This window comes from Sceloporus occidentalis, unplaced genomic scaffold (assembly GCF_023333645.1).
Source record: "Sceloporus occidentalis isolate IW3139 unplaced genomic scaffold, rSceOcc1.0.p SCAF_159, whole genome shotgun sequence".
In the NCBI taxonomy this organism is placed as follows: domain Eukaryota; kingdom Metazoa; phylum Chordata; class Lepidosauria; order Squamata; family Phrynosomatidae; genus Sceloporus; species Sceloporus occidentalis.
Window position 1 is genome coordinate 1,419,722 of NW_028317139.1, and position 13,299 is coordinate 1,433,020.

Sequence of the window (13,299 nt, forward strand, 5' to 3'; positions counted from 1 at the left end):
GCTCCTCCCCCTCCCATACGGCACTCTGCCTCTCTACCCGGGTCCCTGGTGTCTTGTGAACCTCTGTGGCTGACAGGAGGCAGAGTGGAGTATGGGAGGGGGGAGGAGGCAGAGTGGTGTATGGGAGGAGGCAGAGTGGTGTATGGGAGGGGGGGAGGCAGAGTGGTGTATGGGAGGGGGGGAGCCAGAGTGGAGTATGGGAGGGGGCAAAGTAACATAGTAACATAGTAACATAGTTCATAAGGTTGAAAAAAGACCAAAGTCCATCAAGTTCAACCTATATACATATTGTGTCCCTACTGTGTTGATCCAGAGGAAGGCAAAAAACCCTTATGAAGCAGATGCCAATTGCCCCATACCAGGGGGAAAATTCCTTCCCGACTCCAAATATGGCAATCAGAATAAATCCCTGGATCAACGTTCTGTCCCTATTAATCTAATATCCATAACTTGTAATATTATTGCTTTCAAGAAACACGTCCAGGCTCCTTTTGAACTCTTTTATTGAGTTTACCATCACCACTTCCTCTGGCAGAGAGTTCCATAATCTCACCGCTCTTACTGTAAAGAACCCCCGTCTGTGCTGGTGTAGAAACCTTCTTTCCTCCAGCCGTAGATGATGTCCCCTTGTTATAGATACAGTCCTGGGTATAAATAGGTCCTGGGAGTGATCTCTGTACTGTCCCCTTATATATTTATACATAGTTATTAAGTCCCCCCTAAGCCGTCTTTTTTCCAAACTAAATAACCCCAATTCTGATAATCTTTCTGGGTACTGTAGTCCTCCCATTCCCCTTATTACTCTGGTTGCCCGTCTTTGAACCCTCTCCAGCTCCACTATATCTTTCTTGTACACTGGTGCCCAGTACTGTACACAGTATTCCATGTGTGGTCTGACTAGTGACTTGTACAGGGAGGGGGGAGGAGGCAAAGTGATGTATGGGAGGGGGGAGGAGGCAAAGTGATGTATGGGAGGGGGAGGAGCCAAAGTGCTGTATGGGGAGGAGCCAAAGTGATGTATGGGAGGGGGAGGAGCCAGAGTGGTGTATGGGAGGGGCAGGAGCCAGAGTGGTGTATGGGAGGGGCAGGAGCCAGAGTGGTGTATGGGAGGGGGGAGGAGCCAGAGTGGTGTATGGGAGGGGCAGGAGCCAGAGTGGTGTATGGGAGGGGCAGGAGCCAGAGTGGTGTATGGGAGGGGGGAGGAGCCAGAGTGGTGTATGGGAGGGGGAGGAGCCAGAGTGGTGTATGGGTGAGTTATAGTGGTGTATGGGGGGTATTATGAATTTCAGGGCATATAGGGGGTATAAGGCATATCCATATTAGGCATATCAGGGGGGCATAAAACATATCTGGGGGTAAAAGGTATATCAGGGGGCTCAGTGGTATAAGGCATATCGATATTAGGCATATCAGGGGGCATAAAACATATCTGGGGGTAAAAGGTATATCAGGGGGCTCAGTTGCATATCACTGGCATATAAGAGGTATAAGGCATATATGGGGGCAGAGTGGCAAGCTGGGGGTCAGATGGGCATAACTGGGGGCAGTTTGGTAAATAAAAGAAAATATATGCAAGGCTTTTTTCTCATAGTTTTTATTAAATATGAAAAATAGTTAACATATGAATTAATATTTACTAATAACTTTGTATTAAAACCTAGTTTGAGAAACACTGTGTTTGGGTTCTTGTAGCTTTTATTATTATGTCAGTAAAATAAGGTGAATAGAGAGAGGCCATTGTGATAAAGAGATGAAAGTGTAAATTGTACGTTTTTTATTACATTATTTTAAATTGAAAAAAAAATAAAAAATTTTTTATCCGATTAATCGGCCAACTAATCGATTATTAAAATAATCGTTAGTTGCAGCCCTATATACCACACAATCTGGTATGAGTTTTTTTATGTAGTATTTATTGGCACCTTTCCATGTTTTTGTGATGCCAAATAGATGTATATTGATTAACCTGTTGAATGCCAGAATAGGAATAAAGCAGGAAGATTCCTTGTTTACTGGTTAGTTCACCAATTGTCCAGTGGAGAGAAGGTTGGGGAGCTCTCTGGCTCCCCCTGGTGTTTGAAAGTAGTAAAAACCTTTATTCATTCTATATGTTATAAGTGACATGTGTTGTCTTAAATATATTTAGCCGCACAAATTAGCAATATTCTGTTTGCATGGCACCAAATGCAACAGATTTATGTATACATGATGTATAGAACATTTAACTTTTTTGGCTATCAGCATATTTAGTGTGTTGATAACCAGTTTTTAGTAACATAGTGACTGTAGTTGCTAGAAAAAACCCTGCCTCTTTTCAAATACACGTAGTTTCAGGATACAGGTTGTAGACAATGGATGAAATTATTCATCTACAAGTCTAGAAAAATAATTAGTGCTCTGGTCCTCACCAGGTGTCCAACGAGAACAGGAATGATGGCTTAATGAATGTATTGTCTTAAAGAAACGTGTTCTAATGCTGGTAATACTGTGGTTCTTTAGAGACTTGATTGATTTAAGGGACTTGCAGTGCTCTTTGTAGACCAGAAGAAGGCAGGATGGGACTATTGAACGCTGGACAACTTAGTATGTAAATCAAACCAAACCTGTTGGGTAGCTTCTGAATTTCATTTATTTTAATGCTTTCAAAACACGGTGAAAAAACAGAAACAATAGGGTGGTTCACAACTGTTTAAGGCACTATTGTTCTGCTCTACTTGCAACCAAGGTAATTACACTTTTGTTTGCCTCCTTCTACTTTCCCCGGTCCTGTATACCAAAAAACTATATATCTTTAACTGCAGAAAAGTTGACGGAACAAAGCACGTTTGTGTATCCAATGTATATACAAGCCCTTGGATTGCATAGAAATGTGGAACAAAATCTTTAATATTAAAAACATCAAAAGAGAAATCTGTCACATTGATGGACTTCTCATATTCTGATACCGTCAACAAAATCCACTTCCCTGCTGCTTTACTGAGGATATGTGTTGTATCTTTGCATAAACGGTCTAAAGGTATACAGTAGTATGTTTATTATGTGTGTCATCATAAACTCTTTGGATTGCAAATCCAAGAAAGTTTGCGGGATCCTGTGCCAATGTAAATAGATATTATGTGGTGTTTGTTGTATAACCCATGCCGGTTTGTTCCTCTTATTGACGGGCTGCTCAGGAGGAGAAAAGTGGTGGTGAATATTATAAGACAGACAATGCCATCAGATAACGATGTTCTTGTGGCCAGAAATTTTCTAATGAAGATCTTAAGGAGTTCTATGAGGTATAGTAAAGATGTGTAGCATGCTGCATTTTGATCACAGTGGAGTGAGTGAACTTCCTGCTTGTAGGAGAATCCTAGAACATTGTCCCCTTCTGTGTCACCACTGGTCCTTTGTTGTGTGTCTAGAGCGACCACCCCTTATCAATCCCTGCTCTTACTGGAATACATCTCCCATCATCCACCTCCATGTTATGCCTAAGAGGGGACAATGGCAGTTGTACTCACAAATTTTATCATTTGTTCTTGTTGTAAGTCTTCTATATCCGTGATATGTATTTATACTTGATATCAGTTGCTTAATAGGGTTCATGTTGCAGTTTTAGCATTATTATGGCATGGTACTTTGCAATGTTCCCTTGTATATGATGATGAGCCTCACAAGGTCTTCTCCAAATAAGAAAATGGAGGCATACCTCAATTACTATATTCTTAAGTCATTTGTCACCTCCGGAAAATGTTAAGTGAAAAGGTCCAATATTTTATAGGCTTTCACACCACAGCTATGGCATATAAGGGGAACTTTGACCCTGTGACTCTGCCATTTATATGGAAGTACCAAGGCCTGGGAACTATGTAGGTTTGACACGGAGTCTGTGGGGTAAAGTCCTGCTTTCCCGGGGACCCTGGGTCAGCTTCTTCTATCTCCTAGATTTATATATGGAAACAAATTAACAAAAGGTGCTGTTCCACTTAGGCAAATATTAATTGAACATTAGTTTGTTGGTAAAACCTAAGCAGATTTCATTATTTCTTGAAAATGTTTATTCATATAAAGATGTCGATTTAGCTTCACTAGCAACAACCTATTAGTATCTGTTTTTGTATCACGTGGTAATTAAGTGTTCCCAGCAACATTATGAATATGGCAAATGGTTAAATATATATTTCTAGGAAATAATTGGTCATTCACCAGTAATAGATATTATGTTGCTGATGCTGCATTTAGTTATGGATGTGTTAGACTCAATGGAACACATGGAACAACATTTGTAAATCACTATTATAATATATGTTAGTTTCTAAAACTTTAGATACAAGTTGATGTAGAAGGCATTTCTTTGCATACGCCTTTGGCAGACTTTGGAATACTTAACATACATGTTCCGCAATGTGTTATCCAATTTAAGGCTTATATTTATAAGGCAGAATTCCTTAAAGATGCATTAGAGAAAATTTTGAATTCCATTGACTACACTGATCCTTTTAAAGTGTATTACCAAGCACCTAACTATTTTCTGTCTTAACCTGGGAAGATGTAATAGAACCCGGTTTCTGATCATTTCTGGGTGGTCCAAACCTCAGCAGTTAGAAGTTACCTAAAAAGAGCAGGTTTGAACAGGTTATGTGCTGATGTGATAGATACCTCATTAACCTACTTTTAATTGTCTTTAAATTGCCTAATATGTTGCAGAACTTTAACGTTTGGAAATTAGCCCGTACTTGCTTGGGGTCTCATGCTTGATGGATCTGTGGTCTCTGTTTCTATCAGTCCATATGTTTTCAATGGACCTAATCATTAGACGGTTTATGACAAGACTTCCAACCATAGGCAATATTGTACAAAGTATAACCACTGTGAGCTTAAATGAGATTTTTTTTCTTTGAGCATTAAAATACTATTGGTATTGGTAAATTGGTTGGAGTATGCAAACAGAGCCTGATTGGATAACTATTTCAAACATCTGAATGTTAACACGGTAATTTCAGATGTCACATACAATCCATACAATCCTTATTGAAAAAAATCATGGGTATTGGTATGTTTTAATCACTGCCGAAATTCATTAACACATTATTGCATAGAACAGCTAATATTTAAGGTTGTTTGTGTTAAAGGTTTTGTTCCACAAAAGAAAAACATTATTTTCACTCAATTATATCCTTATTTTTCCTTTCCTCTGATATAAATGGCATAAAAATGTATTTTTAGCACATTTTAAGGAAGCTTTTCCAATGTCTATGGTACCAACTTATCAGTTCCTACTTTTTTGTCACATTATTATTATTATTATTATTATCTTTTATTTATATAGCGCCAACAGTTTACGCAGCGCTTAATACAATACATAAATTCAAGGGATATGACAAGACAAGAATTGACAGACTAAGACAAACCGATACATTTGGTGGAGAGAGCCCTGCTCGCAAGCTTACAATCTAGAGGGAAAATGGGGTGATAAACATAAGGCATAGAGAAAGGGTGAGAGGTATTGTGGGGGTTGTATCAATGACAAGGATGTTCTAGCAGCTAAGATGGTATGCTTCTCTGAAGAAGTGGGTTTTTAGATGTTTCTTGAATGTCGGGAGGGAGGGTGAATTCTGAAGGTTCCTTGGGAGCAGATTCCAGGGATATGGGGCAGCTCGAGTGAAATCTTGTAGACGGGAAAAGGAAGAGGTGATGAGTGAGGAGGAGAGCCTTAGCCCATGGGAGGAACGTAGGGATCGAGTAGGAGAGTATTTGCTAATGAGGTCAGAAATGTACGGAGGAGCGGTATTGTGGATGGCCTTATATGTCAGTACCAGGATCTTAAATTTAATTCTAAAGGTAATCGGAAGCCAGTGGAGGGTTTCACAGAGGGGGGAAGCAGAAGAGGAGCGACGTGCAAGGAAGATGAGCCTAGCAGCGGCATTAAGGATAGACTGTAGTGGAGAGAGTCGAGACAGTGGAATGCCAACCAGAAGAGTGTTGCAGTAGTCAAGACGGGAAATGATAAGTGAATGAACCAGAGTTTTTGTGGATTCTTGGGTGAGGAATGGGCGGATACGAGAGATGTTTTTTAGGTGCAGGCGGCAGGATCTGGCGAGGGACTGAATGTGAGGGATGAAGGAGAGGTTTGAGTCAAGGATGACCCCAAGGCATCGGGCCTGGTTAGTAGGAGAGATTGTTGTGTTGTTAATGGTGATAGAGAATTCAGGTAGTGGAGTGGAGATGGAGGGAGGGAAGATAATGAGACATGACAAGAGTGCCTTGCAAACGTTTACACGATAACATAATTTCTGAGAAGGGTTTTGGCATTCAACTGTACTAGAAATGATAGGTTAAATTCAGAAGGCTTGGTGGAACAGCACCTTTAAATTCCCAGAGCAAGCTGTTAACCATATTTTCTAAATTATATAAACCTGTACTTTTACAGTTACAGTTTATTAAAATGTTTAACATTCCTTTTTTTGTTACTGTGTTTCAGGAGAAATGACATTGCATGTAGGCCGCATTCCTGGCATTCGGCAAAGTTTCTTGAAAATCCGATGGAGACCCCACAGCTGTCTAATTCCAGTGTCGGTTCTTCCTGGAATTCCAAATACCACTCCAGGTATACCTCTAAGGAAATTTCAGTTTCAATGAGTGCATTATTGTGATGCTTTCAAGAGCACTTGGGTCACGTCTTTAGGCATATTAAAATATGTAATAAAATATTCCCATGGATAGTGGTTATGCATTAAAAGTAATTCTGGTGTGAAGTTTGAAAAAGTGGTGGTAGTCAGACTGAAATTCTAATTTATTACCAAAAATATTGTCTTAGAAGAAACAGACCTGTGATTACAGTTCTCCCACAAATCATTAAACGATGAGCTGACATTCTAATTAATTGTGCCAATTTGCTTTTGTTCTTCCATAGCTCTTCATCTCATGACCTGACAAACCCTTGGGAGCAAACAAATTTGCAGAGGACCTCCGGACACTTTAGCTCCATGGGTAGTATGGACAGTATTGATCAAACCTATCAGTTTGGAAGACTCTCCTCTGCTAAATCTAATAACAGTATAGATCATTTAGGAAACCAAAATAAGAGAGATTCAGCCTATGGCTCTTTTTCAACTAGTTTTATGAACCCTGATCACATCCTGTCTAAATCTGGTTCTACTTCAACTGACAACATTCTGTATACAGTCGATGAATGGGATAATACAAAGCAAGGGTATGGCAAAGCAAGTCAGCTTTTGAATGAATATAGAGAAAGTGAAGATAAACCAGTATACCAAACTCCTCCCAACGTTTATGAATCTAATAAAACACAGAGGACGGATGAAATAACTGATGGTAGACATTCCAGCAGATCCAACTTTGGACCAGTTTGGTATGTTCCTGATACGAAAAAAACTACTTCTTCCCCTCCTCCCCCGCTTCCACCTCTACGCAGTGATAGCTATGCAGCAACAAAAAGTCATGAGAAGCCTTCTGGAATTGCCCACTCAGACATTACACCAAGCACACAGCACTTTACTGTTGCAAATATGCCTCACCAAAGGTCTGACCTGAACCCTGAGATCCCTGATTACCAACAAAGACTTGTAAAAGTTACTGACAGGACTTCAGCAGATATGAGGAGAATTAGTAATTCTTACCACACTGACAATTTTAATCAAGGTGCATCCTCCCACAATGACAGATATCATAACAATGCACCCAATGCCAGCAGATTGCAGTCTTTATCCACCAACGATGTCCGATATGCGCAACCTACTTACAATCATCATCACCAGCGGCAATACAGTGATGAAAGCACTTTTTATCAAAATACAAGAGCGTCTGTTTCACATAAACCACAGCAGCAACAAATATCTTATTATCCAGGTTACCCTGAATTGGCTGAGTCATCTCTTCTGTATACTCAACATCAAGCCAGAGTCTCTGGTTCTTCTTTGGACAACAACAGTGGAAAACAGAAGGTGGATAACAGTAGCCAGAGCCGTATTAACAATGTCAGTACAAAACAGCCACCTCAGGAAACCACAGCGCATCATTATAAAGAGGACCATAGTAAACCACAAACAAGTTCTGATAGACCATCTGTTCATCATGAAAACGTGGCCACTTACACCCAAGTGACAGGTCACTTTCTACCTCAACAAATTTGTGAACCTTCCCTAGAAAACTGTGAAACATTTAACCTAAAGATATCTGAGAAAAGTGACGGCCACTTCAGTAATAATGCAACATTCACTCAAAAGAAAAATACAGATTATTTCAAAGACGAGTATAACAACCAAAATTTTGCACATCATGGCTATACAGATAATAATGCCTTAAACAGTAAGCACAGATCACATCAGCGAAAATGTAGTTGGGCTGAAGAAGGAGAAAAGATAAACCCTCAAGTCACACCTATGCTGCATTCCTTAGCTCAGGAAGGAAGAAAATGCTCTGGTAGTTTTTCAGAAACTGGAAAAGAAAAGGAGCCCTTCTTAGACGGAGGCAAGCAATCACGTAGGAGTGACCGTTTTGCAACAACCCTACGGAATGAAATTCAGCAGAGGCGAGCACGTTTGCAGAAGAGCAAAAGTACCGCAACCTTGACAGATACCAGTGAAATGGAGAATTCAGAAAATTGGAGTCAAGATTCTGTGGAAAACATGAATCCTCCTTCGGATGGTTCATTTTCAAGTACATACAAGAACCATCTAAAGGAGGCTCAGGCAAGAGTCTTAAGGGCTACATCTTTTCAAAGACGAGACCTTGAGCCTAGTTTGGTGGAACATCCTTCAGTTTCTCCCGAACGTAGAATCCATAGCGCAAATATGTCCATGTCTGTATATTCACCAGAAACATCTCCTTCGTCTACAGATCAGATTCCATCAAAGCAAAATGTAGTCTCTAACAGTTCTCAAAATATATCTCGTATAGGAGGGAGAAAACGGTTTACTGCCCAGCAAAAACTCAGATCCTATTCAGAGCCTGAGAAAATTAATGAAGTTGGCATTTATGAAGACGATCATTATTATCACAGTGCTGGTGCAACCAAAGAAGCTGTGGGATCTTTTGCAGACAGATGGAAATTTTTTGAAGAGACCAGCAAATCTTCACAGCCAAAACATGTCCCCAAACCAATCCCACTCCACCAGGCAGATGTAAGAAATGGTGCACACCATATTAAAGAGATTGAAAAAGAACCTCCAGAACCCTGGCATGACAAGAGGGCTCGGGCTGTATCATTGGGACCTGCAAACTTATTTGAACGGAAGAAGAATCCCACCGAACAATTTCAGGATGTTACTAGTAGGAGTACTGATAATATTTCATCTGAACAGCCGCAAAGGTTAGGGACATTTGCTGAATACCAAGCATCTTGGAAAGAACAGAAAAAACCTTTGGAGAGAAAGAATTCTGGGAGATGCCATTCAGCTGACAACATTCTGGATGCTGGCCTTGAGCAGAATCAAAAAGCACAGTACATTCATGAGAGGTCCAGGTCATCGCCTACAACAGATTTTTATGCACAGGTAAGCTTTAAATATCTCTCACTAACTATGCAGTCCAACTATATACAAATTGGTTGTGTCCTCTGTTGACTTGTGTGCTTGAAATATGTTGGGGAATAATCAAGGTCAAGTTGGTTGTGTATGCATTTAAGGGTGGTCTGGATTTATTAATTGGCATGCACTTTAATTCAAACATTGGCAAAATCAGGGCTAAATCTGACCTCCACTGATGTCACAAATGGATTTTAACCCTTTTAGACATAATTATAGTTTGTTTGCCAACATGTGGTACAGTGCAATTAAGGATGGTCTGTAAAGGTTAAACTTTATGAACCTTACTGCAGGGCTCGACAAATCCCAGGCGCCAGGTCGCCATGGCGACAGAGAATTTTGTCCTGGCGCCTAGGTGTTTGTCAGCCTCTTACATCTGCAAAAAATCCAGGAGTCTGGGCAGACAGCACAGCCACTTCGAACCCGCCCCCAAGCCTGAGACCACTCCCACGGAGTGATCCTGTAGGCTGAAAACACGGTTGCAGGAAAACCAGCAATCGTGTTTTCAGCTGCCACAGGCAGCTTCAGGGAAGGGGGTTGTGTGTTGATTGGGTCCCCACACAAGTGTGGGACCTGACACAACACCCCCTGCTGCCTGATCGCTCCATGAGAGCGACAGTGCAGCGTTAACCCCTTCAATGCCGCGGCATTTAGGGGTTAATTCCCATTTTGTAAGGGGCTCTGCTGCTGGTGGTCTGCCTGGAAGCCCTGACAGCACTGACCTGGAAGTCCAGGGTGCTTCCAGGTCAAATGCTGTGAGTTTAGTAAGTGGGCTGATGATGATTAGATCAGTCCTAACCAACTGTTAGTTTTAAAAAAATCCTGGCGCCTAATTTTTTTAGCTGGTGCCTAGATTCACAACAAATTTGTCAAGCCCTGCCTTACTGTGTATAGTTATAGGCACCCTACCAACAAAGCAGTCATTTTAAATAGTTTAAAGTGAGGAAGGCCCATTATTATTCCCAGTTAATGTTTCCTTTTATATAATGTTGTAGGGGTTGTAGGGCCCACGTTGTCCCATTAGAGATATTCTTGAAAAATAATCAGTCTACACCCTCCAAAAAAAAAAGAAAAATCCAGTTCAAGTAAAATATATTGACCCACTTATCATTAAATTTATTTACCATACTCCATGTAATTATTAAAATCCCCATCAGGCAATTTATTTTATTGACTACTGTCTTTAAATAATACATATTTGCAGTTTTAGTGTGGATACATTTCATTTTTATTCATTTAGTATAGTGGAAACTTCATTATTTTACTATAAAACTGTTGTTAGTGTACCACCAGAGCAGTGTTCATCCATCTATTGTTAAGCCTGGTGCCCTGAATAAGAGTTCTGCCTCATAATATAACACATCACAGTAATTCGATTCAGTCCCCCTGGAACATAAAAGCATATTAAGTGTAACACAGTATCTTGCTTTAAATTCCATATGATGACAGTCTGTTTTGTCACGAAATTGCGATCTTTCCTCAAAGATCTTACTTAGTCCAAATAAATATTAAAATTAGTTTTTTTTTCCTCCCACAAAAAGTTTGCTACTTTTCGCTTGAGCGACTTTCTCAGATTGACACTTCTCGTACGAAACAGATCTGTAATGGTTCAAATGGTTATAATTATATTAAATAACCTTTCTTAAACCATACTAATGATAAAAAATGCAAGGACTGATATCTTATGCACCCCATGCTCAAAACCTTGAATGACTTAGCACAGGGCCTACAAATCCAGACCTCAGAGGCCACAGACAGGCTACTAGTCTTGTGTAGCCTTGCATCAGAACAAATAGCGTAATAGGTTTGACTTGAGCTGCCTGTTCTCAAGCTCAAATTGCGCCCTGTTTGCAGCCAACAAGGACTTTGTGACCGCTGGTCTAGCACATAGTAGGTATAGGTGGAGAACATTGGTTGGCCAGAAGAAGCATCAATATTACACTTAGATATCGACAGATTTCCATATGTTGAAGCTATGCACATTCACAATTTAGTTTTGCCTCACAAAATTGTGTCTACATTTGAACATCCCCTGTCTATCACCCTTCAAAACCTCCAATATATTAATAAAGAGGTGTTTTACAATTTTCTACCAAGAAAGACTAGCATTGCATACTTTGTCAAACTGTGCTTGCATCACTGATCATCTTTTCCAAGTGCTCAGTGCTGTTACCCTGCAGAAGAGTCAACATTCTGATGGTTTCTATGAGACTTTCAGTAGGCTACCTTACAAGGCAATTGTGTCCCTAAACGTCCCACCTAAACTTTAAGATATTTGGAATAGTCTTTATGTTAGAAAGAAGAGGTCAGTATATCCCATGCTATACATTCTATATCCCTGGGTCTTCATTTTGGGAGTCATTGAAGTCTGTAAAAGAAAAGGCAAAAAAACAGTTGATAGGTTGTAAAAGGTTTCCAGTTGTAATGTTATACATGTGGAAGTTCTGATGGGATTGGGTTCCACAATATGCAGGTCTAATATTTAGAACATCTCCTAGTTCATTAATTTACACTTCTTATTCAATGTTACTCACTTTTTTATATAGTTGTAGAGTCCAACGTTCTACAAATTAAGAGGCTACAAGTGTTTGAACTTTTCTTGGCTCTCAATCTTGTGCTGTTTACATTTTGCTTCGAGATAAGAGCACTGAATGAATAATAGGGGAAAGCACTGCAAATTGTGAGTTCATGGAGAGTCATGTGGTGTGGTTGCTACACTTCGAGCCAAACCAGCATGATAGGACAGCGCTTAGCTGGCTTCATGTACACTGAAGCAGACCAAACCCACAAATAAAGGCTTCCATAATAACACATTTTCTCCATCCTGTAACTCGATGACTGAGTGTCTGACTGCGCTTTGAAATCTTTTCATTTTTTTCCCCTACAGGGAGAAATTGTCGATTCAAAAAAACAGCCAGCAGGCATTGCAAGGGAGAGCTCTGAGACGGCTTCCCTGACACAGTACAGCAGCAGCAGCAGCAGAGAGGGCTCTTCTGTAAGGTAAGACGCGTTCCTGTTCTTCTAATCAAGGTCAGGGCTACAAAAGTACAAAAGGCACTGGTGAGGAAGTCCTGCAATGCTTTGGACAGTGAATGAATGGTTCACGTCTCGTCATAATATGTTGCTAGCCAAGACATAGTCTGATTTATGGATACAGACACAAAAGGATGAAAAGCTTTACATTGAAGATTTACATTGCTAACAAACCAAATTGAATTCCTGAAATCCAGCAAGCTTCATTAAGGACGTTCTGGTTCAAACGGTCCCAATTCATATACCTTTAATAAGAAAAACCCCAACATATTTTGTGGATGTTACTAAATACATAAAATATGTACAGACATTTGTGTGGGTTATTTTATGAGCTGTATCATACAACTAACAGACAAGAGCTTTTTGTCTGCGTTTACAAGTAGCTTGTGTTCTGTGCCTTTTTTGCCTATGTGTAGTAGCCGTCTACTAGAATATATTTGATTTGCATTACTGTGTAGGAGACTGAGCCAGAGAAAGGGGGGTGCAGAATACTGCATGTTTAATTCTATAATGCGTAAAATCTGCCATAAGTGGGATGTATACAAAAAAAAAATCTGCGTCCTCCAGGGAATGGTACTGACCTGATTTCATGAAAGTGAGAATAATAAATTAGAGATACCATTATTTCTATACCTGTGCTTATATGTATCTGTGTATACAGAGTGATAAAGTGTGTTCACCACCAAGGAAATATTTGACCCCCAGGGAGGAAAATAATGGAATGAACCAAGGGTAGAGA

At 40.1% G+C, this 13,299-nt stretch overlaps 1 protein-coding gene across 1 annotated transcript in view; it reads left to right on the forward strand.

Annotated features, from left to right (window-relative positions):
* LOC149280152 (protein Shroom2-like) overlaps nt 1-13,299 on the forward strand; it is a 96,140-nt gene that overhangs the window by 49,687 nt on the left and 33,154 nt on the right. Inside the window, exons 3-5 of the mRNA XM_089500770.1 lie at nt 6,464-6,589; nt 6,896-9,497; nt 12,415-12,527. Of these exons, the coding sequence (XP_089356896.1) occupies nt 6,464-6,589; nt 6,896-9,497; nt 12,415-12,527 (2,841 nt within the window). The remainder of the gene's footprint in view (nt 1-6,463; nt 6,590-6,895; nt 9,498-12,414; nt 12,528-13,299) is intronic.